The sequence below is a fragment of the Prinia subflava genome, chromosome 13, assembly GCF_021018805.1.
Source record: "Prinia subflava isolate CZ2003 ecotype Zambia chromosome 13, Cam_Psub_1.2, whole genome shotgun sequence".
NCBI lineage: Eukaryota > Metazoa > Chordata > Aves > Passeriformes > Cisticolidae > Prinia > Prinia subflava.
In genome coordinates, this window is record NC_086259.1 from 15,259,180 (window position 1) to 15,286,847 (window position 27,668).

The following is a 27,668-nucleotide window of genomic DNA, read 5'->3' on the forward strand; positions in this document are numbered from 1 at the left end:
ATAGAACTGGGATTTGACAGAAAAGTCACTTATCTCTGATTCTCTTCTTCCCTTCAGTTTAATCCCTGGCCACTGTTCCTCTGTTCAGGCACGTTACAGGACCAGCTTGCATTTAGATGACTTGGGAAGTGGAAAAAAAAAAAAACAAAACCCAACTTATTTGGGATGATCTCTACAGTTTGGTGTAAGATTTCAGTTTTGGTTTTGTCTCCTCTTATGTTTCCTTTAGGCTGTTTTAAGACAATCTACCTCAGCTGAAAACCACAGTTACTCTGAGTAGTATCTCCCTGTATTTAGGGGCAGACATTTAGGAGTTGGTGGGAATTGCCTTGACACAACCCAAGCAAGGTCTTGCCTCAAGACATGAGAGGTAGCTTGGCCCTGGATTTAAAGTGCTGCATTCTCACCCCAGGGCTCATTCCAGGCTGAGCCCTTGGCCTTTGTTCCAATGTTTATATTGGAAAATGGCACCTCTGCACTGTGAAGCATCAGCAGTGCAACTTTGGATCTGCTGTGGGACCTTTGGGTAGCTGAGACTCTGATCAGAGTGAGGTGAAACCGCTGAAAGGACTCAGGTCCCAGCTTCCTTCGTGTCTGGTGTGAGGACAGGTAGAGTTGGATTGGTGATGTCTTTGGGCAGGGAGCTGGAGCAGGTACCAGGTCTGATTGCAACCCCGTGGTTCTTAGTTACAGCATATTTGTGATGTATGTGCCTGGCATGGTCACTGTGCTGGATTCTTGCTTGCTTGCAGCACCATCAGTCACAAATTCAGCTTTCATACCCTCAAATGATGCATTTTAATTTTTTTTAAAGCAACGACAAGCAACAGATATTTATAATCCCATTAATTCAAGGGTGTTTTAAAATGTTTGTTTAGCTTTGCGCTCCCTTCAGAGAAAACAAAATGTTTTGGGGTTTTGTCAGTGACAATAGCAGTGCACTTACTGTTAAGAATAATTTGGCCTTGCCCAGGGGCAGTGTATTGCAAAAAAGTGTAAGGAGTGCATGGTTTTGGGTTAGCTAGATGGAAAACAGAACCAATGCATTACTCATCCTGTTTCATTTGGATTGGCTTTTTCTGTGCTTCATGACTCCAAGAAAAACACGTTTGTCCAATTTACACACAAAGGGAGAGGCAGGATGTATCTTTCATATAACATCACACTCTGCAATGAAAAATATCACTGTGTCATTGCCATGTGTCTGCAAACACATGGGAACAAAGGCAGCATTAGTATTCCATGGGAATTGCTCATTTTAAATTGAGTATCTTAAAAATATCTTAGTGCTTTAGTTGCTTGAAAACTTGCATTTGGAGTAAGTTGAATAATGTGTCTCTTAAGATTTTATCCTAAATATCCGTACTGAAGCAGAGTGGATGCGGCCAAGCAGTCCTGACATGGAATGTGTGGTGCTTTTTTGGCTCTGAAAGGTGTGAGTTTGTCAGTGATGTGATTTTTTACATGTGCCTGTGCAGGCTCTGTTGGATGTTGCACTCTGGAGCCACCAGCACAGTGATCCTGGTTGTGGAAGGTTCTTCTCTAAATCACACCTCAGTGTTGCAGTATTTCAACCTGAAAAGAAGCTCACCCACAATTCTTTATCACTTTATCTGTAGCACATTCTAGTCTTTACCCCTGTTCTGAGGGAATGTTGACTAAGATGAACTGATTCACTCTCACTGGTGTTTAGATCTTCCAAGTTTGAAGAAATCCAAGTGATTTCTTGGACACAAGTATCTTTTTTGTTTATATGCAGTTCTCGAGTCCCCAGAATCAGAAAACAGTCTGTTTGCTGAGATGCAGCAGTTGGGATGAGGGTCTATTTTGAGTTTTAAAGACCATTTGTTGCAAGCAAACCCTGTAGGCTTTTACACTGAGAAGTATCAAAGAAAGATGCCATCATTGTATTTCAAATGTATTGTAAAGGACAGCTCCAAGGAAGATATTCTGGAGTATTTGGGCAAAGGTAGAGAAGCTGAAGAAAATTGCTGTTGTCTAAAATGTTTTTGAATTTTTCTTGTGTATTCAAACCTCCTTATATTTGAAAAAAAGAATGTTTTAAAACATGTAAAGGCCTGGTGCAAATTCTCTTTACAAAACGTCCCCCAGTGATTGATGGAGTGTATGCTGTCTGTTTAAACAAGAAATCACTGAAATACTTTTCCACTCAGTGAATCCCTTTCTCTGTTTCATGGAGGAGGTTGCACTGTTGGACAGAGCCCTGTTCTCATCTGCTGTGTGTTGACACAGTGTAGCTGGCATTAATTGAGCGACTCTAACTGCTTCTTAATTGCCACCATTAGCTGAAAATCTGCACCAAAATTCAGCAGCAGTAGTGACTGCAGATAGCCAGGAATGTGAGGGTATTGAACAATCATGTAGAAGATGAAGAAAGAAAATGCTGCTAATTTCTGAGTCTTTATGAAGGAGAGCTGAAAGAAAGGGCTGAAGGGTTTTAAATGTCTCTAGCAAATCCCATGTGCTTGTAGCTCTCTTGTTAGTTCTGCTCCCAGTCCTTTAGGTTAGCTGGTGATGTAGAACTGTGCCATAATGTTTATCCCCATGTATGTCTTATTCTTAAAGAGGATTTTCAATTCTGAGTGTCGGATTAGAGCTCGTTCAGCCACAGCACCAGCAGCAAGAGTAGTTGATCTCAGCACAAACTTGAGATTTCCAGGGCAATTCCTTGAAATTATTATAAAACATTTGCTCAAAATAGTTTATTTAAATACTCCATACAATGCAGTGATTACTTTTCCAAAGTGGATGTTATTTAAGTAAGTTATTCTCCTGTCACATTTGGGGAAAGAGTCTTTTTTATTCCTTGTAATTGGTTGTCCTTGATGGCCAAGTCTGTAATTCTGTGCTGTTTTTCTAGTATAGTTTTCCCTACTTTTAAAACCCCACAACTAGTTTGTAACTTGTTGGCAGTGGGCTGTGCTGTCTCTTTTACCTGGGTTAAATAGCTCTGCAATAGCCTAGTGCTGTGGGAAGATTCACCCCTGGAGGATATCACTTGTTTATTGGAAAAAAACCCTAATGTCATTGCTGGTAATGTCCGCTCCTTTGAAAGGGTTGTGTCACTGAGGGGTGGCAGTCTCAGATTAAGTGAAGTATTAAGATAATCTTGGCTTCTTTTGAAGTCCAGAGTTACTTTTGTGGGTAGAATTAAGGTTGTTCTAGTTCCTTAATTGTGCATGTCCCTTACATAGTTATTTAGGCTTCTCTTTCTAGGTAACCCTGCTGTGATTTTTTTTCAAGGTTTTACTGTTTGGGTGTTTATAATCTTTGTGGTTTAACTTTGGTGTATGAAACCACATTCAGTGTGGATTGTGATTCAATGATAGTTTTTATAGTGAGGTAAGATTTTTATTTATAGAGTTTAAATAGTTTTGTACTTTACTCAATCCATCTGTTAGGCTGAGGTTTTAAAATTGACTGTATATTGAAAATATAGCTGCATTTTGCTGAAGAACAAATGCTGCTGACAGACTTAGTTTAACACAGTGAATCTGACAGGAAATGTTTCCCACCCTGCTGGAAGCTTTTCCCCACCTGTCTAAGCTTTTTGATAGTGGGGGAGGAAAGAAGCATTAATTGTTGCAGACCACAGAGCTAAAGCTGTAAAAAGACTTGGATTCTGAGGTGCTTCCAAACTCCTCCTTCAGCTGTTCCAGTTACAAGTTGCATGTGTATCTAACTGTTCTAAATAAGGTGCAGGAGTGTTTGTGAATTTGTTTTAGATATGATGGGGAGACATGTCAGCACTTCACCTGTGGCTGCATTCAGGTTTTTAGCACATGATTTCATATAAAGATCAGAACATGTCTGCCTAAGGGTGGGGAATAACTCTTGGAAGCTCAGAGAAGAGCAAGGACATCCTAAAGAGAGGTGCTTAACACTGATCTGCAAGATTGCAGGGAAGAGTAGAGATAGCATAAAATGAGCTAAACTCACAGCATGTAACTTGCTTAGTTTATAATGAGTATCAAGTTATTAACTATAGGGGAGAATGGCATGGAATTTATTAACTTGCACAGTTTATTATTTTGCACAGTGTGCCATGGAGTAGAGTTAGCAAAACACAATCACACTTTGCTAAATAATCTGGCCACCAACTCTCAATATTTGTTTAACAATAACAAAACTATTCCCAGGCATTCCAACTAGTTTTTAATAATATGGTCAGATAGTGAAAATAAGTATTCTTGTGCAAAACAAGAAGCATAACAGCTAGCTAATGGTACATCTTATATTAGTAACATGAAAAATTCTAGTTCAATATGCTTAAAGTGGAATTAGGAACAAGGGAAATCTTTGCCTATGCTGTAACTGAAGTCATGTGCATGCAATGAATTATCCAGGTAATTAAAGTTGCTTGGTGCAGTGAATGGCTTTAAAGGAGATACAGGAAAATTGCTTGGGCTTAAATACCGTAAGTATGTAATTGCAGAAAATTGTATAAATTTGTCTTGGTGTCTGTTGTTTCTATAATGTAAGTTATGTTTTGTGCTGTAACTGGATTTTGTTGCTCCAGGATGTTTTGGAAGTGAGTTAGCCCATCTTCATAGGCATTTTGGTAAACAGTTTTTAACAGGAAATCATGAACATGCTTTAAATATCAGAAAGCTGAAACAAATGCCTCTTCTCTTGGAATTCTTCACACACTCAAATTGTTGGGCAGTTTGATTCTTCCTTTCATAGTTTAGGCTTTTCTAATTGAACTCATTAAGCTGTGTTTTGCCTCTTTCAGCTAGAAGGCAATTCCTGTCATTGGCACAGTTCTCCATGGAGATGGATGCCCAGTGAAACCATTACCTGCATCACAAACGTGTAGTAGCTCACTCCTGGTAGAAACCCAGGTTCTGGCTCAGTTCTCTTCACTTCTTGGGCATTCTGCTCTCCCCAAAAGTCCTCACCTCATGTGAATTCTCCCAGGTTTTTCCAATTAAATGAAGTTTACTTTCTACCAGCTTCTATGCAGCTTTTCATTAGTGAATTAAACAGTGAAACAATGCTTTGTTCCCCCTTCCTCAGGTGGTCTCAGATTGATGAATCTGAGGCCACCTGTGCATCTAAAGAGCCCTGAGCTGAGTTTTGGATACTCTGTCACTTCCAGTGTGAAGCTGCCAGGCACAGTGGGCTCTGCAGTCTCTCTGTGTGGCACAATGTTCACAGTCAAATGAGGAAGGAACACACCCAGTCCTGCTCTTCTAAAAGGTGAGGACACTGGTGGGCAGAGAAGTTGAGTCAGTTTTTTGAAGGTGCCAGACGTATTTTGCACAAAATTACGTACAATTCATGTCCCAAAGACCTGATCAAATTGAGATGTCTGTGTTCATGTTAGAACCCTTAGAAACTGAGTCCAGGTGACTGTCACAAGACTGTGGGTAGCCTAACTGCACTGAAACGTGTAGCTCATATTTTCAGGTAGCTCTGTAGCTCTGTGTTGCTGCTGGGATCTGTTTCTGACTAGGACAATGTTTTATCCTAGGTTTTGAGACTGCCAAGTCGCTTGCCCTGCACGGGGCGTGTGTCATCCTGGCCTGCAGGAGCGTGGCGCGAGGGAACGACGCCGTGCAGCGCATCCTGGGCGAGTGGGTGAGTGCATCCAGCACAGAGCTGGGCTTGCCAGGGCATGAAACCCTTTAAACAGACTTAAACAGAGCACTGCCATGAGGGAATCTAAGGAAAAAGTAATTTGTCTGATTTGGTATCACCCTGCTCAGGCACTGGTGATGGAGGTTTTTCATTCCTTACGCGTGTGTTGGACTGCAAGGCTTGATGTGCTGTTATCAATGTTATTTATGGATGCTTTGTAAGGGAAAAATAATGTTTATCTGTTCAAATAGATAACTACCCAAAGGAGGATGCACACAGTCCTCCAAAACAGCCACTGTTTTGCCCATAGTTGTTCTACAGTGAGAGATTTCAGAGGGTCATTATTGTACTTTTGAAACACAAGAATGTTTCTCCTTTTATCTCTGAGTTCATTAGGCTCTGCAGCCCTACTGCCAGGCTGTCTCAGTGCTTTTATCCCTCTAGCTTCTTCCCACTTTCTTTCATTTTCCCCCCATTTTTGTCAGGCAAACACAGGCTTTTCGGTCCCATCCATTGCCTTGTTGCTCTTTGACTCCTAACTTTCCCTCATCCCCATTTTTTCAATAATCTTCTAAGGCCCTTATTAAAATATATTCAGCTGTCCTAATTTATTCTTCCCACAATCACTTATTTGCTAGCAAGGATTGCAAGCTACTTTTGTTTGAGCTTGCTGGGACTGCTGACTTCCAGAAGAGAATGTGGTGACATCTCTACCCTGAAATGAATAAAAGACCAATGGATCAGATTCTTGGATTTTTATTTCTTTCCAGCTAAAATTAGTGATGAGTGTTTTGCTTTTATTTCTTGAGCTCTCAAAGTATTTCAGCTGCTCCCACATGACATGGGAGAACACTCAGTTGTATTAATATTTACACATAAGTAATCTGAAGTTAATTATAATATTTATTAATGCAAAACAAGTGGTGCTTATTTATGTGCATTTGCAGATAAGTCATGATTTCAGGTTGCTAATTTTTGTAACCACAAGTTTCATGAAGAATCAGGCTTTGGATTTAGGCCTTTTTCTCTTGCCCAGACCATATGAGTGATTTACAGTAAAGAGTTGGTTGGGAAAAATATCTTCCTTGCTGCTTTCATCCCATTAAAGCTTTTTATTTTTTATTTTTTATTTTTTATTTTTTATTTTTTATTTTTTATTTTTTATTTTTTATTTTTTATTTTTTATTTTAATTTTTTAATTTTAATTTTTTTATTTTAATAGCATAGAATTCCAGGAGAATTTCAACAGAAACCAGCATAGTGTCTATTCTCTTTCAACAGGAGTGGATTTGGTGATATTCTGTTTGAAGCTAAATAGGGCTGTGTATATGGGTTTTATCTAACTAAAATTAGGCAGTGGTGAAAACCTTCTATTTGAAATATCCCATTACCTTCTTAATCCTAACCGTATCTCTGAGCACTTTGAAGACAATGGGAGTTCAGAATACTTGTCTTAATACCTGTATTATCTCACCAGAAGTTAATGAGTTGTTAATTGAATGAAGAACGTTGAAGGTCAAATTGCTTCAGAAACACTACATTTATTTACTAACAGTTTTCAAATTCCAATTGTTCAGAAAAAGAGTCTCATCTATAAACTGGTAGCTGGAAAACCTTCAATGCATCTTTGTAATGGCTTTGTTGTTGTTTATTGAGAGGGACTAATTAACTTTGATTATTGCACTAATATTATGGCACTTTGACAGTCCTTCAGATTTATGACTCTGGGAAAATAAACAAATGAAATGCAGGTGCTGGAGCAGAAAGAATAAGTTATTACTGAACTTTAATTACTTGGAGTGTGTAACCAGGAGAGAATTAGTTGATGAATTACAAGATGCTTAAAATTTACATCAAATTGTAAGCAATCTTGAGGAAAACAAACACAAAAACCTGCCCCAAAATCACTTACTGAAAACAAAGAGACAAAGATTAATTTGACTGATTTGCTTCTAATATTAAAATATGGATGTAAAATATTAATTTTTAGCTTATAGGTGTAACTACAGGAAGTTGTTAATTGAAAATCCTTTCCTAAAAATGAAAGAGTTTAAAAAAATATCAACAACCTCTGCATCTGAATCATAGTGAGATGAATTCTCACTATGTAGCTGCAGCTGTTCTGCTAGAAAGAACTTCAAAGCATGCATAGAATTTTTTCTCCTCTGTTCCTAGGGAAAGCAAAATTATTGAAAGGAAGTTGATTTACTTTTCAATTTGGAATCAATTTAAAGAAAAATACAGCTGGTTAGGTTGCAGCCTTACAAAGCCTCACGTTCCTGGTACTCAGGTAGTATTTTCAGTAGCAATAGTGCTACCTACTTGTTTTATATTTTCTTGTAAATCTTTGAGATTGAGCCTCTGAGCTGCACTGTTAAATACCATGTTCCTCCAGTAATTTGAGGGGTAGAAATTTGATAAATATGTTCCTGCTCTTCAACTGAGTTCCCAAACCTCTTTTGATTTGCATGAAATATGCTGTTATAACAAAAACCCCCAAACTGTGGCCAAATGGAATTCTAGTGTGTTTACCTGTCCTCAATGTAGAGTTTTACTAATGTGTTGTAATGTAATTGGTATTTCTAGAAAAACATGTATATTACCCAAAGCAGTGTGTACCCTATGCTGAATTTTCTGTGGGACAGTGTCCTTTGATGCTCAGGGTTTACATGTTGGACACAGAATATTTCTTTTTCCATTCTTTGTTGATACAAAAGAGTTCCACATACTTTGCAAGAGGAGCAAATAATTAACAGTGTGTAACAGAACAACTTATAATTTCAAATCTTGATACTGTTGCCTAATTGATGGCTTGTATTAGCTGGAGCCGAAATATATATGGAAAAAATTGTAATTTTTAAAACCCCAACCACCATCTCTGCCAAACCACAACAAAACAAACCAAACCCAAGTCAAACCTAGCGTAATTCAGCATTTAAAAATAAAGTACAGTGTACATAAAATAACAGTACTAAGGAAAACCACGCAGCTTGGTCCCTTAATGATCCTGTTTGTGACATCCCTGTCTGGAATGCCACAGTCTGAGTGTCTGCAGAAACAGCTCTGCTCAGGGCCTGTTGTACTTTGAGATCAGTTGTGAAGTAAAAAATGCAGTTTCAGTTTGCTTGTAGTGAAAGCTGAAAATCAAGTTTATAAAGACAAAATGGGACGGCTAAATGGCTCGGGAAAATCCAATTGGTAAGATTTAGAGAAAAAAGCAGGAATAATGGAAGAAAATAAGATTTTTTTCAGATTAGCTGCCATTATGTTTAAAAAACAAATGCAAACTGATCTTAACTGGCTGTTGTAGACAAATCTAGACAATTTTCTTTATAAAAATTTATGCCCGAAGAGCTGTTTTATAGGGAGTTTGAGCCATTTGAGTAGGGATTACCCATATAAACTTGCTAATTACTTTGGTTAACTGACATTTGTTTGCAACCTGCAGTATTCCACTTATTTTCTTTCTAAACTACAGCAGAATTTTGCTAATATTGCAAATAAAGGGTAATTGCCTTGTGTAAAGCATTGTGACAAGTTTTAATGTGATTGGTCTGGCTGGTCTATCAAATATAATTTTTATGGAGGGGTATGGTTGATTATATTGGTGCAATCTAATGTTTATACACATGCATATATATAGACAGAAAAAGGAAGAAAAAGTGTGTAAAGGCAGCAGATAAAAAGAGAGATCAGTATGGCTTTACATTTGATATCTCGAAAATGAGTGTTCATGCACGATGACGCTCAATATCAATTTAAAACTGTTTGATAATTTCTTGCTCGGAAAAGAGGAAATTAGAATTCTAGAGTTATGATTCATTTTAATCAGAAAGAAATTGTCAAACATAAATCTCTCCTTGAGTAGTGAAAAGGCCTGAAAGCAGCCAAGAAAAATATCAATACTTTGCAAAGGAGGAATGATTGTTCCAATTCGTGGCTTAATTGACTTTGAGGCTTAATGAAAAACACTACAGTGCTGTTTGTACACATAGTTGCTCTGACGAACATGGAAATCTATGCTCCAGGAAGAGAGGCTAGGTAATTTATTTTTACATTATTATTGATATAATTTTCTAATTGAGTATGAGCAGAATGTTTGGATAAGACTGCGCAGCTCCAGATGTTTGTGGTATTCTCAAGAAAACACTTAAGAGTATGAATGAACAGAATATTTCATAAATCACAGCTTTTCTTGCCAAGAAGCTCTCATTTATTTATTCCTGTCAAATAGTCTTTGAAGTAGATATTAAAAGATAAATTGTAAGTTTAATATTTCATAAAAAGTAGAATGTTTCTTTGGTAATTATTCCTCAGTGTTAAACCTGTAACTACGTTAAAGATTAGATTAAACTATAAAAAGAACATTGGGTTTGCTTTTTAAGTAGAGACTCACAAGGTAGAGATGTGACAAGAGAAGAGAGAAAAGCTGTGAAGAAAACCAACCAAACAAACGTGACTCCTTGCTGTATTCCTTTCCCCTGAAGTATTCTTCACCGAAGGAGTGATTTATATTCTTGCTGATTAAGTAACTGAATGAAATTAAAACCTGATAAGTGAGTCTTTGTATTCCAGTTGTGATCCTGTGAAGTGCAGACAGACAAGAAGCAAACTGGGCACATTTACCAGACCACGGACAGCAGTTTTCATGTGGTCTCTGTGTGTGTTTCCCTCTCTTTTCCCATGTAGTATTTTGTCTCCACTGCTGCCCTTGGTTTAGAATTTTTTGTAAACCTCCTCGTGGTTAATGACAGGTTTTCATTTATGGGAAAAGCTGAAGACTGCCTAGAAGATGGCTTTGGGGATGTAGTAAATATTGCCTGAAACCACAGTCTGTTAGTACAGAATCAAAGGGTTCCAAAGTGGTGCTAAATAAAAGCTCTTAAAAATAATCCTCAAAATAGGAAATATTTCAGAATATCCCACAAGTGAAACACATGAATTTCTGTCAGAATATTACTTTCAATATTCTGTTATTATTTTGTAATAAAGAATTGTCTTGTTTCAAAGCAGGATAGCCTTAACTATGTATTGCTGGCTCACATGCCATCACAATGTGATATACAGTCAGAAAGGCCTGCAATATATGGACATATTTCATTTTCCAGTGCTTGAGCAGTGCCCATGCTGAAGAATCAAGTTAAAGGTAGTTATGCAAACCTTGCTGTGGGGAAAAGGCCTTGCAGGAAGGGGCAGTATCTTGTATTAAATGAACTGGTAATGCAATAAAAAAAATCTGCATCAGCTTGTTTCACTTGCAGCTGTGGACACTCCAACTAAAGAATTATTGCCTCTGCTGAGTATACTGCCTTTTTTTGGTTCTTAAGGGTGTGATCCAGATTTTTCTGAAATGAAGGAATCTTTTAATTAACTAATTGCAATGCAATCAGACTGTGTATTACTTGGGGAGAGTTGACAATGTAAACATTACCCAGTCCTGTTGCTAGCAGCAACTCATTGGGACCAATATGGATGTATGACCAAATTTTGGCCATAATGTTTAAGAATTCAGTAAGTTTCTGTGAGTAATCTGCTCAGTTGAGAAACCTTAAGAGAGTGATGTGTGCTGCAAAGCTATTTTCCAAATACAGATGCTTAAAAATCCCCCCACATGAAGTTAAAAACATGGAACAGTATAATCAACATTTACATGGATGGATTATTGAGATCTCTTTTTTTTTTGTACACCATAAACATATGGCATGAATTTGATTTCATTACAGATGCTGAGAAAAGGGAAAGGCAAATATTTATATTACATTCATGTTTTACAGTAAAAACACTGTTCAGTTTGTTTATACAGTTCCACTGTTACAGTTTTTATGGTTAGTAATGAAACCGCTGTAAAACAGAGTCTGAATTATATAGCAGATGTGTTAAGCCTCTAACTTTCAGGGCTGGGCATCCTCCTGAATACTGATATCAGTTACTTGGAGAGTTGATGTGCTGGCTACAGCTGAAGGGTTTTGTGCTTACATCTTCATCTGCAGTTAGCTCTGCACTGGTACACTGTGGACAATACAGTGATAGAGTTTTATTATTTGTGATGATGAAGGAACCAGCCCGGGAGGACAGCATGCCCAGCACCTCTGGGGACAGGGTTTCTTTTCACTGGGGAGATGCTGCCTTTAGCACCTTTCAACCCCCAAACCTGAGGTAACCCTTAGCCCTTGACCCTTTCCCAAATCCAGGAGCAAACCCTAAATCTGTTTGCACCCCAAACCACCCAGATATTTGTGAATTCATAAAGCTGTACACAGCTGATAGAAACTGAGCACTCCCATAGCTATGAGGTTGCAAGGTTTTTAACATAGTAAGGCAATTTGCCGTGATTTCCTCCAGTAAAGAAAAAAGTTCTTTTGAATTTCACTTAATTACTTCTACTCTCATAATTCTCTTTACCTTCCAATATCTGTTACACGTGTATTAAAAAAAAATTTCCTATATGTAATTTTGAAAGAAGTCACAGTATTTTACTGTTGCTTAATTTTTTTCCTCCAGTCAGCAGAATTTTATACTTAGAAATGTTGAAGTGATCTTTTTGGTAATTTGTTTCTTTAGCACAGCCCTGCTGTTCTTAATCTGGAAATGTGAGTCACAAAATCCCTACCATGCCTAAAGCTTTATAATAATACTACTTAAATGCAGTTTGAGCTTTCTAACAAAAAAAAAAAATTAAGACCTCCCCCCCAGACAGTAACAGACCTCAGGATAACCCCTTAAAAACTGCACTTCATGCTAGGTCTTCAATTAAAGTCACTAGGAGACACTGTGTGCTCAGATATATCCCCAACCTGTCTGGGGATGTCTGTCTTTAAAAAAGTAGACTTTGTACGTTGACTTGAGTGTAGCTTATAGGATACAAAGTTTGGGTTTTCTCTGATAATTTATATATTTAGTGTAACTTGGGTTTGGTCTTTTCCTGAATCTTTCTCACTCAGAATGTGCTTTATAAAACAATTTAATGTTGCTAACGTTGAAAACTTATTTCCTGTAGTCCAGATAGATGTGTTCTTACATCGAGTGAGTTCTGCTGTTGCTGGATTTCTAGCTGTCAATTCTGGGAGAGGAGGAATTAAAGTGTCTGGATATATATTTTTTTAAACCATCTTCACAATTAATCTGATTGTAACATAAGCTTGTAATATATTCCATTAATGAAGAAGACAAGCTTAGCTTATGGTAAATACAGTACTAAGTGTTTATAGTGCATTTCATATTTTACATGATTCCCTTTATAATTCTGCTTATCTTTTCATTCTAATTCCCTAAAGGACGTATAAAAGAACCCCTAAAGAGAGTAATTACTGCTCTATTCCTTAACCAAGGCTCCTCTTGCAAAAAGAAATCTGAGCAGCTTTTTAAAGAAGGCAGTTTTAAATAAAAATGCAAATAAGCTGCTTTGTAACCACACATTAATTACCCACCTAGCCTCTTATTACCGTGTTTGTATTGTTTGCAAACACTATTTACAGTGGTGTGGAAATTACCATTCCTGGGCTGGAGGAGCTGCTGGTGGTGGGTTGTGCTTTGGACCCAATTAGAGCAAACCCTGTGTGCAGCGGGGCTCGGGGGAGCTGGAACAGCCTTGCACTGTCAGAGCGCGGCATTAACGGGGCTGCACAGCACTGCCTTGTAATTATAGCACTGCTCCTCTCCTGCCTCTGCCATGGCTTTCATTCCCTGCATGTTAAAGCTAAGCAGGCTGCCTTGTGTCTTTAATGATTTAATGTGCACTCTGATCTTTTTGTTTTTGTGGATGTCCTGGTAAAATCTGGTGGGTCGTTTTTGTCGCCGGATTCGTTCTGTGCTTTAGTTTTATGAAAAGTAAACTAGAGACTCGTGCTTTTATGTTTAGGATCTTAGACATTTCTATTTAATTGTTTTTTCACATTAATCCCTCAACTTTATTAGTTTATTTCATCATCAGAAGTGAACAGGATGGACTATCTTTGTATTGTGGGCAATAATTGTAGCTCATCCAACACACTGAAGAAACAGAATGCTTCATAACAAAACCCAGTCTTGTGAAGTGCAGTGCACACTTGTTGCTAACCTTGTGTGCTATATCCTTGTCTTGGTTTTCACTGTTACAATTCTAAAATGGGTCTTTACCCTAAAAATTGCCCAGAAATTACAACAAAACCAAAGAGGTGACTCAGCATTGGTAGTTTTAGGCTTATAAATATTTCCAGATCCCAAAGAATTTTATTTGATAGGGCATAGAGCCTGCAATGTGAACAATCAGTTCTTTAAGATTTGTTTTCTCAAGCTTGTAACCAGTCTATCAATATGGTAAATGAATCTTTTGAGGTACAGAAATATATTTTGGTTGAGCTTAGTGCAGGGAAGCAGAAGGTAGATGATTTTCTTCCTACTTGTGAATCTGCAGTGTTGTGACACTGCAATGTTTAAAGGATTCTTGATTATAAACTCAAAAATCTTAAGGTCCTACTGTAACACTAAATATAGTAGAGCAGGAAAATAGTAACTCCAGGATGAAGTACAACTGCAGAATTGTTATGCATTAAAAAGAAGGAAAAAAATAATAAAGTGATTGCAGGATCACTTGCAGTTTTAACAGTGACAAGGGACTAATGTGAGGGCATCAAAAGAAGCACTGACTTGTTTCATGAACCACAATAGCTTATAAAACTGAAGATAATTATCAGAGCAGCATAAGTGACATAAAACAAGCATAGCTGGAGTTCAACAGGAATGCAGGAGATGTCTTGAAAACGGACTTGCTGAGTAGAGTGCTTAAAAAGTACTAATAATTTATGTGCTTGTCAATTATATTCATAAACCTTTTATTATTGTAAAGCCAAAGCATCATACTTTTTGTTTAATTTACTGTCCTTCCAAATTTCTCCTCATCTTTTAATTCCCTTTTATCTTAATAATAACCTTTGGAGGTGATGTGATTAACATGTTCTTTCCCTTATTTCATTTAGAGTCATGAGACAGAGAGTATTAACTTCAACAAGAAACTTTGCTTATCAAATAAAAGCATAGGATTCATGCAGCAAAATGATTATTTGGGGTAGTTTTTATTATTTTATTTTTCTGGATCCAGGCAAAATAGGCTTTGAACCAACTTTGCAGTCAGTGGACAGAACTGAAGGGACTGAAGGCTCTTGGACATCAGAGAATCCTTGAGAGTAGGTGGGAAAGAAAGTACAAGACCAGTTCAGGGAAAATTTCAGTCTGCACTTGTATTCTGCTTTGTGTGCTGAGAGTTCTCAAGAATTGTTACCCTGCTGTGTGAGAAGAGGGAGATCTGAAGTGGTGATAACCCTCTCTGTGCCATTTATGCCTTGTGTATTCAGGGAACTTTAATATTTTTCTCAGTTATACCAGCTTATAAATTTTAGGAACTGCTCATTAATATAGTCATGTTCAACATGTTATGGCTACAAACAAAGACATGAATGTATGTACTCATTTCTAATTAATTTGTGTAATTATGTTTTATAATCTAGGTGTTTGCAAAGCAGAACATAGTACACCCCATTTACTATCTGCTGTAGCTAATAAAAAATAATAGAATGAAATAAATCTTGAAACTAACTTTAATTGTAAGTATAGATTAGTTGTAAATTGTATCTTTGTTATGTTTATTTTTAATTCTGCAGTGTTGCAGGTTTGTGGAGCATCCCAATTAGTGTAGTTATTCACAGTAATGATGAGTTAATTGCTGTAAATGCTGAGTGTTATTTCAGAGACAATTTAAATACAGTACTGAGATAGTTTTTTAAAATGTAGGACTAGAAGTAAAGGGAAAAAGGAAATGGTGGTAATAATGAGACTGGCTATCTTTATAAAGATTTTTTTGGCATCCAAAGTGATAATCTAGATAAAATGATTAAAAATACATGAAAAAGAAAGAAATATAACATCTAAGAACAATATCTCTCCATCTCAGCTAATACCATTACAAATATGAACACAAACAAGGTAAACCTGTGTATTTCACTCTGCACTTAAGTATTAATTAAGAATGTTTGATTGAGCTCATCTGAAGTTGATTTCTGTTCTTGCAATGCTGTTTGTGCTTTCCTGCCAAAGCCCCTCTGACTTCACCCCTTGTCTTGTGCAGGTTGGGAGCCCTCCATGTCCACAGTGCTCCTCTGCTGTCTGAGGCAGGGAGTGTTGTCAGGTTTGTTTCTGTGAATGTGTTTAAAGAGTAGAAAATGCCTCCAGCTTAAAAGAGGAGTGTTTTCCCTTCTGATGAGCAGTAGTAAATCCTCCCACTTGGAAAGCTGTGGAGAATACCTGTGAGAAATGAGCTGATCCACAGTGTTTCCTTGAGCATGCACGCTGTAAGAGATATTAATAGCTTCCTTCAGCAGTGTCCCACTTAGAGGAACTTTGAAATGAAATATTTCATTCTGTCCTGGTTAAATTAACCTTACATTTTCCTCTGAAATAGCATGACTACCCAGAGAAAATTTGAAGCGTACTATGTACATTCACACTGCAGGGGGGAAAATGGTGTCCAGGGTAGTTTTTATGCATTAAATGTTTATTTTCTAGTTCAGGATTGGTTGTCTCTCAGTTGAGTGCAGATTTGGTAATGGCAACTGGTGCCATGTTCTTCTCTGTTTGATGACCTTCTTAAATAATCACAGAAGTATTAAAACTCCTTAAGATGATTGTTGTGACATAAGTGATAAGTTGGATTTTTGCATGCAAAAGACTTTATAAAGCATCAGCAGAAATGTGTTCAAGTTCTAAGAATGGGAAAAGCTCTTCCACTCCTTTAGGGGCACTTTTGGAGCCTTCCCCCACACCAGGAATTCACTGAGGGAATAAAGCTGAGAACAACAATGCACAAACCTGAAAGTCACAGACATTCAGGTTCATCTGTTTGGTCCTGTTATGACAGAAATCATTACGAGTTTGACAGATTTATTTATAAAGACTTGCTTCAATATTTAAAGTACATCTATTCCAACATTCCTCATTTCAAGCTCGGCTGTGGATCAAGATGAAAGAAAAATTAAATTGTATATTGAAGAGCTGTTAATTGAACTGCACTGCATTTAGCAAGGGAGCATCAGCTTCAGGCAGTCAATACTACAGAGAATTTTTAATGTACTGTATCACTAGATTGTCAGTTTGTATTGGAGAATGCAAACAGACTGCTTCGACTGATGATAAAGCCCTGGAAACTTCTAAGTTGTTAAGGGGAGAAAATGTTATTTTGCTTTGATATATTGTGACAAAGTTGTTGATGGAAGCAGGAAGAACATTTTCTTAGGTGAATATTATTTGAATATCAAATTCTGATTGCTTGGTTTTCATTCTTTTAGTGGGTAAAGACTGGGTTCTGATTTTTCTTTTGGGGAGAAAATCAAGTTCCTCAGAACTCTTGGACTCGCACAAATGGTACTTTACAATTTGAGCAGGTCTGAAAGTCTCATTTAAAAATATTAGTTCTTTCCAGATATAATTCTAAAAAATAGCATATCAAAAAGCTTTAGAAATTCTTTAGAAAAATGTTATCTCTTTTTCCTAAGGCAGTGTTAATTTCTTTTGTAGTTAATCTTTTGCACTGGAATTTAGTACATTTATAGTTAAAGATTCTTTTTAACAGCTAAATTATTTAAGCACGTCTTCTGGGGTAACATGGTCTGTTTGGTGTTAAGTATGAAATACTTTTTATTTCATTTTCTTCACTGATAAAAAGGAAATAACTAGAGGCATTTGTAGAACCAGAACAGATTTAGGACTGTGGTGTTAGATTAAAGATGTTCTATTCTAAGACATAGCTTGTTACAGTTGTCATACTTAGGGATAAAATTCTTCCTTTTGGTGTTCCTTACAGGGATTAAAGTTCACCTTCAGAAAAAGCAAAGCAAGTCTGAAACTTGTTAATAATGCTTAGATGTCAGTCTGTAGTGTTCTCCATAAATGTGTAGGTCTCAAGGAAGTGGTAAAGCATAAGAATTCCATATATTGTCCTCTCTTGAAGCAGAAAGGTCTTTCATGAAGGGTGGGTTTAGTCTACTTCATCTTGGTGCCTTTATAGCATCTGAGGAGACTGAGAGTGTCTTTCTTTTCAACACTCAAATTTTATGCAGAAGAAGAGAGTTTCCATTTGTATAAAGGAAGAGTCTTCATTAGTATGAAAACATTAATGGCTTCAAAAGACCTCCTTGCCCTGTGGTACTGAAATCTCACCAAACTGGTGGAAGTCTTGTGACTCCAAACCAAAACAGCAAAATCCACTCTTTTTAAGTACCTGACTTTGCTTCATTAGTCTGGGGTTCTACAGACAAACTTTGTGCAGATCTGGCAGCAGCTGTTTGGGGAGGTCAGAGGTGTTTAAACAGATTTAATCCTGTAGCTGCTCTCCCTGGTAGGCTGATGTTGCTGAAGTCAGAATGGATGATCCTTACATGCTGGCAACTTACTGTTGCATTTCCCAATTTTTCTAGTGGTTTACCCTTAGTAATGTCTTGAAATATTTCTCCCCATGTGAAAAATTGCAAGAAGGAAGATAGTTCATGTTGTGAAAACCCTGGTATTTTGACTTAGAGATCAAAAAGTTAGGGTCTGTATCAAAGGTGGGCATTTGATTTAAAGAATATCCTGTAAATATTTGAACTTAGAGTAGTGTGCTACTAACTGTATTTTTGGAAGATTACAATAGCTGAAATACTACCCTTAAAAGCTGTATAAACCCCCCTAATTCATATTAAAAGATGTAATTTCAATAGCTAAAATGCTTGTATGCAATTGAAGTTAAAATCATCGTGTTGTATGAATATTACTTTGAATATTTGCTTGAAACAGTAATGTAGAGCAACATGTTCAGTGACTTTGCTACACTTGTCTGAGGCAGTGTTTGACAATGTGAATACATATGGTAATGTTCAAAAACCCTTTACATGACAGCTTGACAATCAGTGTAATTAAGATAATTCTCCAAAGCTCTGGTAAATGCCATCCATCAGAGGTCAGCTTGAAATTGTGCAGAAATAAACTGAAATTCTTCAATTTTATTTCTTTGTAGGTAAATCCTGTATTGTCTGTATACTGGGTAGTTATCTGATATGAGGGCCTGATTTTGAGAGCCATTGTAGCAGATTTAGTGTAGGATACATGGATAAATCTATTAATGTAGTTGGAAATTAAAAAAAAAATGCAATTGAGATGGCCAGGAACACGAGGTCTCCACAATGGGTTCTGTTTTATTGTTGGAAGAATGGAAACTTTGTTTCTGTGGAACAAGGTTGAGTGGCTTCTCTCTGACTCTAAGATAGTTAAAGTTTAAATGTTAATAAGCTTCAAGAAGATGTGCATGCATGTTTCCTTTTCTCTTTTTTTTTATTAGACTACTAGTTAATTTGTGCAAACTCCTCATCTCCAGGCAATCTGATTAAAAAAATGGTATGTTTCCTGTTTCTTTATGCACTGTGTAGCTGCATGAGGCAATATCTTTAAAATGTAAAAAAGCCTACAAAATGCACAGTCTGATAACAACAACAAATCTAATCTAAAGTGACAACTGGGAGACTTTCCCAGACGTTTTTCTCTTTAATGTAACATGACTTTAAATTGATGCAGCCCCACAGTGATTGAAAAACTCTCAGAGCTTGTCTCCCATGATTACATTTCTGATCTGTACAACTTAATTTTTTAACTGGGTGAGTCTCACTTTTGTGAACGAGCAGTTTGTCTCTGTTTTACCAGGCTGAGTCTCACGGAGGCAGAAGCAATGGAACAGTAATACTGTGAAAAGTCATATTCCTGATAGTGATTCTAGCCAGAAACTTGGGCTTGTTCTTTCTCTGAACGATGCAGAAGTCAGCTGGTGGGTGAGGCACTGTGTTGAGTGCTGGTTTATACTTCCACAGTGAATTTAATGTTACATTAACAGACTTTGAGTAACTTCCCCCCTCTCAAAATACCTTCGTTACAGCATTTTAAATCTGCTTGAGGTTCTTTATATCTTCAAATCTGGTTCTTTTTTTTTAATTTTTTTTTAAATTTTATTTTTGAGTTTTATTACAATGGGATATCTGTTGTGCAATACCTTAAGCCAACAGACAAACATAAAACCCTGTTAGGGTTCCCGACCTGCTTTATTGTGAAACAAGTCACTTCATATTTAATAATGAATTGAAACAGTATATTTTATATAGAGAAGATATGAAGGATAAAACGACAATATTTTAAACCATTATTCCAATGTAAGTTTTAGTGACTTCCAAGTTTCTTGTTATAATTTCGGTAATTGACTGTAAGACTTTACCAGATCTACTTACTAAATTGAAAGAAGCATCTCTTTGCTCAAGTACACTTTCTCTTATTTTTCTGTCCCTACTCCAAGTGTCAGCCTCAGGGCCAGTGGGACAGCACAGTCAAGGCAGTTACTGGGGCTGTGTCTCCCCAGATGGGATGGGAATGAGGCACCTGCAATTAGGAATGTGGGCAAGGAGCAATGTCTGGAGCTGGAAGGAGTGGAGGAAGGTGGAGCAGCACATGGGAAAAGGGCAGATGAGAAGGTGAAAACTTGATACTGGCCACAGTTTTTGCTTTGAGTATAGTTGGAAAGCCAAGAATTGGTTTGTAACTTCCATAAATTGTTGAAAATTGCTTTTTTTTTGATAATCCTCATTTTATCCCAGCTTCCTCTTGATATATTTCCAGTACAGAAGTACATAAATTCTCATTTACCTTTTCATTTACCTTTAAAAATGTATAAAGATTGAAGAATGATATATGTATAGCAATATTTTATAATATGTGTAATTGCTCCTGGGCCTGCTTTCTAGATCAGTGTGCAGGAAAAATGGTCATGTGTAAGAAGAAATGTCCTGTGGTCAGTTTTGTAGTACAAATTCCAAAAATCTGTTATTTATTTCTTTATTGCTTCTCTCAGAAGCAGAAAATGATGCCCATGGGTAGACACAGTGGTTGGTTGATATCAGTTGGAAATAAAAAGAAATAAAAGCCTTTGAAATGTAGTAGCTGTGTTTTATATCAGTGATGCATCAAAGTGTGTTGTACTTATGAGATTGTGCCTGACTTATGCCAGGGTAGAGCAATTGGGTTTTCAGAAGACTTTGGATTTAATCCATAAAACAGTGGACAATATGCAGGACAGGCAACAGGCACAACAGATAAACTTTCTGAAGGAGGCAGCAGTGAGTTGAATGTTGTAGTCCTTAGGAATGTTTCAGCTACCTTGATTAAAGGTCTGGAGGTGCTGGAGGAAAAAAATGGAACAACAGTTCTGTTAGAACATAGAATTTTTGGAATACTCCAGTAGAATGTAAACCTGGTGAAAATTTAAGATGCCAATTTAAATCTAATATTATATTTTCCACAAGGTTTAGTAACCAAGCATTTTATTTGATACTTTTGTTGCTTGAACAAAAAAAGTACTATTTTGTGATCTATGTTTTTGGATATATCTTCTGATGATGATGATTTCAATCTTGATTTCAAGTCCTTTTTTTAGTTTAGTTTGCATGTGGGAGCTGATTGTTTCTGCCTTAAGATGGTGAGTTTCATTGGTGGAAGACCAATGAGACTGTAATACTCTGAAATATAATATTCCTGATAGTGATCCTGGTCAGCAACCAGGATCCATCCAGGAACTATAACCTACTTGTAAGAGTATTATTTCATAGTGCTTCTACACTTAATTAATAGAGCCATCAGGACAGTGCTTAGCCTGCCAAAATGGTCAAGTCATTGGCCAACATAAACATGGATGTAGAGACTTCCTGACAGGCATCCACCAACGCCTGGGAATTATGGCCATGCAACCATATCAGAATGCACATCTGTATTATAAACTACTCAAACTACTTCATCTGTTCAGTTGTATAAATCTAGTGTCTTAAGAAATTTGTTACCAAAAAAAGTTCAGTTGAGTTTGTAAGAAAGCAGCGAAAACTTTGCATCTGCAGGATGATTTTTCAGGATCACTACTTTTTGGGTTTTTTTTTTTTTGCCCTTAAGATAAAGTAAATGTGTTCTGTTGTATTTGATTTGTTTGAGAAATCAAACAATTCACTATTTAATTGGCTTTTTGTCTCTGTGACTTCTATTTTATTTTAACATCAGCTGTTCTCTTCGTGGTGCTGGTTTGCTAAAGGTCCATTCTGGTATGGAAAAAGCTGAGGGATCAACATTGCATTTCAAGTAGTTCAGCCGTGTCTTTGGTGTCTGATCCAAATCGTGTCCAGTTCAGTTCTTCAGTCACTGGATTGGACTCATGGAGTCCTATATGGAGTCCTGTATGGAGTTGGAGTGGATTTATTTTTCTTCATGTGCCAAACACTGGAATTACTTGCAATTTTTCTTTCTTTCTCTTTCCATGCCAACTTCTGGAGGAGGGATATGGTCAGAGAATATGAGTAATTGAGATTTCTACCTTTATGCCTATCTCTAAGTCCCCCACAGTTGAAAAGAGCCCTCTCAGCAGAGCTGTTTTTGGTGGTGAGTTGATTCCTGCACACAGACTTTCTCCACCCTGTATCAGCAGCCTGTGGGGTTTGCATTTTGAGACCTCACCTAACCCATCTTTACCAAGGTGACTGTGGGTTTATCTGGATTCACCCTTAGGGATATTTTTAATTAGAAATAAAGGAATGAATATATTACTTTAAATTATTTTGATGAAAGAATTCCTGCATTGTCATTAACAATGAGTTAAATGAGCTAAAACTTCCCTCTAGTTCCCTATCTTTTGATGAGGAAACAAAGCAGTTCTTTGCATGATTAAGATTTGTGGTATCATGCCTGAAATGAGAAGCCATAATATATACTTTATAATTTATGTAGGTTTTTTAACTCTTACATGACCACTCTTCTTTTTGTGCCTGTTTTGACAGCTGGTTATGTTACGTTTTCCTTTGATTTGAGATGCTGACATAAGTTTGTCTCTGTTTTTGTTTTTCCTTTATTGCTAAGGAGGTTGTTTGATTCCTTAGGCACCTCAAAGGGAGTTGACATTGACAATTCCTGAGGCTCTTTAGAAACTTCAGATCTGGTTGGTTTGAGACCCATTAGACACAATATGAATTTTTGATAGCTAGTGATGATTAAAACTTAGCAAGGTGTGTGAAAACATGTGGAAAACCTCAGGGCAACACGATTAGCCCTTCAGTCATTTGAGGAGTGCCAGGAGTTCAGAAAGCTGATTGCCAGTAGCAGTTTTGCAGTATTTTACTGACATTACCATGTAGCAGCAGTTTGAACAACATGTACACAGAACAGTTAGAGAAGCAATATAGGTTATTTGCTCTTGGAGAAAGGTGATTATTCCAGTAAAAAAAGAAAAGGATTAAATTTTGTTGTTGATAGAGCTCTTGGCTGAATCTCAGAATATATTATTTTGTAACAGTGTGGTTTGAGTTGTTGACCTCTTCAGTATTTCTAATTGTTTCTGCTATAATACCTCCTCACAGAGTTTAGGTAAAAAAGCTCTCCATGCCAAGTGTCAGCTGCCAAATAAAATCATCAGATGGTCTTTAATATCTTGAGACATTTTACAAGAAAGGTGTAATCATTTGCCTCATGGATTTTGATTTATCTCCATTCTAACCTCAGCCTTGCTACTATCAAGAACCATTAAATATTGCAAGAGTTAGAATTTTCACAGAAAAGTTGCAGATGCATTATTACATCCCTCATTTTTGTGAATGGAAATTGATTCCTGTGTCTGGGAGCACTGGACTCATCGTGCATCATTTTGAGTGGCTGGTTTGGAACACGAGCAGAACGACTGAGGTGGAATATTTGGGATCAGTGGGTTGTTGACATGGGATATTTTCCTGTTGGCTTTAATTCAATCTTGAGCACAACAAAAGGCAGCATAATTGGCTTGAACTGTGGGTCTGAAGATGGCAGGTTATTTAAAATACAGGGTAACACAAACTGGAACACTAATACCTTAAGAGTAGCAAAGGTGCATATTCTGCTAAATAAACTTCAGTAATTACTTTAGGGGGTTTTCCTCTGCAACATTGTAATTTTTCTAGTTTATATTCTTCACAGACTGCTGACCACAGTGACAGTTTTGCTGTTCTTGTATAAAATAACTCACACATGTGTGCACCTGGTCTTCATTACTGTTACATTGCATATATGGTAATGGCAGAATGGGAAATTTTCTTTTCTGATTTCTGCTGATGACGCCTTGTTTCAGGCACAGCACTTTACAAATACATTGTTCATTAAGTGTCAGTATCCATTAAGCAGCACTAACAGGCAAAAGGACTGTACAAAATACTCTCATCATTTTCATAACAAGAAAATATTTACTATAAAAGACTAAAAACCCCCAACACCCATGCTTTAACTTTCTTGAACTGTCAACAATATGAACATTCATGTTTTACCTTATGAAGGCAAATATATTTGCAATAACAAGGCATAAATATGCAAAATCCCTTTGAAAAATGTTATACCCCTGTATAAAGTACTGACTGAACAGAATAGGAACACTGAGAACCCCACTTCTAAAAAGTTAATCTTGAAAGTATAATTACAGGTGTGGTCATTGCAATCTATTTTTTACTTAGCTCAGTTGCATCTTTTAGTATGCTATGGCTAATCTGATCCATTGCATTTTAGAAAATCTTTATTCTCACTGATTCTGGTTTTCATGCAGACATTTTTGCCAGAAGTGTGAGAAGTTACTTCCAAACCTCCGAGTCACTCATCTGAGTACCAAACAGAAGTGTCAGTGAGGAGTAGCCTGGCTGGCTAAAGACAGGGAAATGTGGGGATCTCTTGTCTCTGGAGGGATTTCAATAATGCCTGGATCCAGGGGGGATCTCTGTCGAATTTCTCTCCCAGAAATGAGACCTGACTGCAGCAGCAGGAGCTGGCAGGGCTTGGGTGCAGCTTTTCACCAGTGCTGGGTTTGCTCTGTTCCGTGCAGAGATGAGTTGTGCTCAAGCCAGGATTTCTGTCTCCACGAGATGTCACTCTTTTGTTAGAAAAAAGTCTATCCAATGGCATGAATATCTGGGAAATAAATTATATAGCCCCAAAAGGTGAAAATGCAGCAATTTAAGGAAGAATATTCTTTAATGTCTTCAGTTGGACTATATTCTTTTTAAGTAGACACAATGTACAAGGCATTAACATCACTATTTCCAGGTTTGTTAGTGTTCTAGTTTTTCAAGCTGGAGGGACTCTAACGGGATTTAATTCGTTTGACGGTCAGCAAATATTTGGGCTTGCAACATGGCAGCTGAGGTGGATCAGTCGTTGTTGTAATCTTATTTACAAAATTAGAAGATGCTGAAATATCTGTGCCGTGTGGCCTTGTGGAGAGGGGAGTGTGGAAGTCCCCGTCGTCCCTTGGTCACGCTCCCCACTGATGTGGAGCAATAGTGACATCCTGTGGGAAAGGTTTAAAAGGGAGACAAACAAGAGCCTGCTCCTGGAGCCACCCTGGACCCTGTTTGGATTTGTCCATGTCATCTTTTTATATTGTGAAGCCAGCATCTGGAAAATAAATTAATATCCATTGTCAACTGTGATTAGAACATCACGGCTTTCTGTGCTTTAATTTACTGTTTTGGGGTACTGAATTATTGATTTGCGTTGCAGGAGTGCTCATGTTTTACTTTGATCAGAACCCCAAAATTTAGATTTTTTTAGATGTTTTAATTTTTATCTTTTAGATAAAAGATTTAGATCTTTTTAATACACTTTTATGATTATATGGTTTCCTAATGTGCTAGGACATGTTGCACACACATTTTCCTCTAAGACTTAAGATAACATGTAGGTTTTAGTATATCTTTAAATGGGATCCAAGTACTCAATTTCAATTTTTTAAAAAATTTTCTATATTTCATTTAATAGAAATGTGAGCTCTGAACTTTAAAACCTGGTTCTGATAACAGAAATAGTGACAGAGATTCCAGTATTTGTAGCTAGATATAAAATGATATACTTGTACAACAAGATTGCAACAGAAATTAAAGGAATTGGAACAATGTTATTGGAATGATGTGACTTTGGCTGCAGGGTAGTCCAGCTGCTTCTAATTTGATCCCTTAATCTTTATTAGCCTTTTTTTAAAAGCTTGGATTTAAAAACTCTCTGATAGTTTTGAAAAGAGAAGTATTTGCACCTTGTATTGTAATTCACTGCATGTCTTGCAAGGGGAAATATAAAACTAATATTTCTATACATTTTTTTCCTGGTTTTAAAAATAGAGATGGATAAAATTGTAGCACTATCCCCATGTGAAAGGATTATTTGCACATCTGTCTAAGGTTAGTGCCTCCTGTGTGGTTATCAGCATCCTTCATTGTGCTTGCTGAAAAAGGGCCAGATGATGAGTGGCGCCTTGCAAGATTAACTTTGTATTGGTAGTCATTAAACAGTGGGAATTTCTACAAACTGGCAGTTTGGGATACTGATAAAAAGAGAAGAACATTGAGGAAGGAGTATTATAATGGTTGCACATACAGCATCTAGAATAGACTGGGGCTACTGGCAACAAGTGTGGTGGAACAGTTGGTGAACAGATGTACAATAAATAACTTTCAGGAGGTAAACTGACACCTCTGATATCCAAAATTGTACTAATCCAGGATTAAGGGAGCAGTTGAAGTAGAGGTATCACTCTGTTTTGCAGCAAGTTCAGGCACTACTGAAGCAAATCACCCTTTGTGTTTTAGCTGGGGGATGAGTGAAGCCCCAGGAGTGGCTGTGTCCTTCCTCACACTGCAGCGACACCAACAAAGCTAATTTAAACCAAATCTGCTAAATGTGGCTTTAGCCATTTTTCTGGGGCAGCTTAAACATGTCATTAACTTCAAAGAGGTGAGGGGAGGATTCTTTGCACATGCATGTGAAGGGCTATAAAAGTGATTGGCAAGCTGAAATTAAATTTTGAATATTTTTGTGTAATCGCCGTTAATTTGGTTTTGCAAACCCATTCCTGGCAGATATCTGTGGAAAGCAGATGGCTAAGTTGTGTTGACTGGAAGCAGATTTTCAGATGCTTTTTACAGAAGCTCTCTATAATTGATTTGCTGGCAGATTAAGAGTTACTCATGAGATGTGTTTTGTTTTGCTCCTCTGTTTAAAAAGTATACTGTGTTATGCAGCTGCACTTAAATTTTTGAATCAGCAAATAACATCACTTGTGGTGAGGATCTGTTTGGGAGCATAGAAATAATTGACAAAGATTTGAAGATTGAGAATGAGTAGCAGTAATGAGTCAAATCCTAAAGCTTCTGCTCAGATTTATGAAACATTTTTATTGAATTTTCTGTTCCAGCTGATAGAATTTCATTCTCTGAAGACTCTAACTATTTAACTGAATAAATGTGATCATTTTCATTATGCAACTCTGATCTTGTGCCTTTTGTTGTTGTTCTGGATTATTTTATCAGAGTGCTCTTTCTTTCATGTATAACCCAGTTCAAACTAACTTTATCACAGTTGTTATTTGATCACTTCTCTAGAAGGAAATGGAAAAGCTGAAACTTTCTGTGCTTCGTTTGAAATGCTGAAATTTATGTGGATTCAGTAGGAATTGGTCAGATGGAAATGTAATAGAAAAAATTGTTAGACAACAAGTACTGTCTCTGACTCTGCATGTCCTAAGCTTAAAACTTGTTTGAGAGTAGGAGAGTATCCCAAGGCAGTGTCCTATTTGTGTATTCCTCCTTAGGCGTTAGAGAGTGAGAACTCTGCCTCTGTGAATATGGGTTTACTCTTTAATTATATATGATATATTTATTTTTGCCTCGGGATCTCTGTCACAGCTTGTGCAGGCAGGATTTCAAAATTCGAGGGACATCATGGCACTGTGTGTTGTGGTAGGAAAGATGTGGTAGTAGCAGGATGGGTGACTGTGAGGTCTAGTGAGGGCTTGTCTCACTCCCTCTTAAACATTTAAATTGGTCTTTGTTGCAGCCAAATTTCTTCTTCCCCTATGACATGAATCTGCAAATGCTATCTTAAAAGAATTGGTTTTCTTTTGGAAGATCACAGAATGTTTTGAATTTGTTTCTAATCCAAAGCTTTCATTTAATTTAAATTTTAATCACGTTCCAAAGAAAAAC

General features: G+C 37.1%; 1 protein-coding gene across 1 annotated transcript in view; it reads left to right on the plus strand.

Moving 5' to 3' along the window:
- Positions 1-27,668, plus strand: part of WWOX (WW domain containing oxidoreductase) — a 473,253-nt gene that overhangs the window by 15,919 nt on the left and 429,666 nt on the right. The window contains exon 5 of the mRNA XM_063410336.1: positions 5,498-5,604. Within this exon, the coding sequence (XP_063266406.1) occupies positions 5,498-5,604 (107 nt within the window). The remainder of the gene's footprint in view (positions 1-5,497; positions 5,605-27,668) is intronic.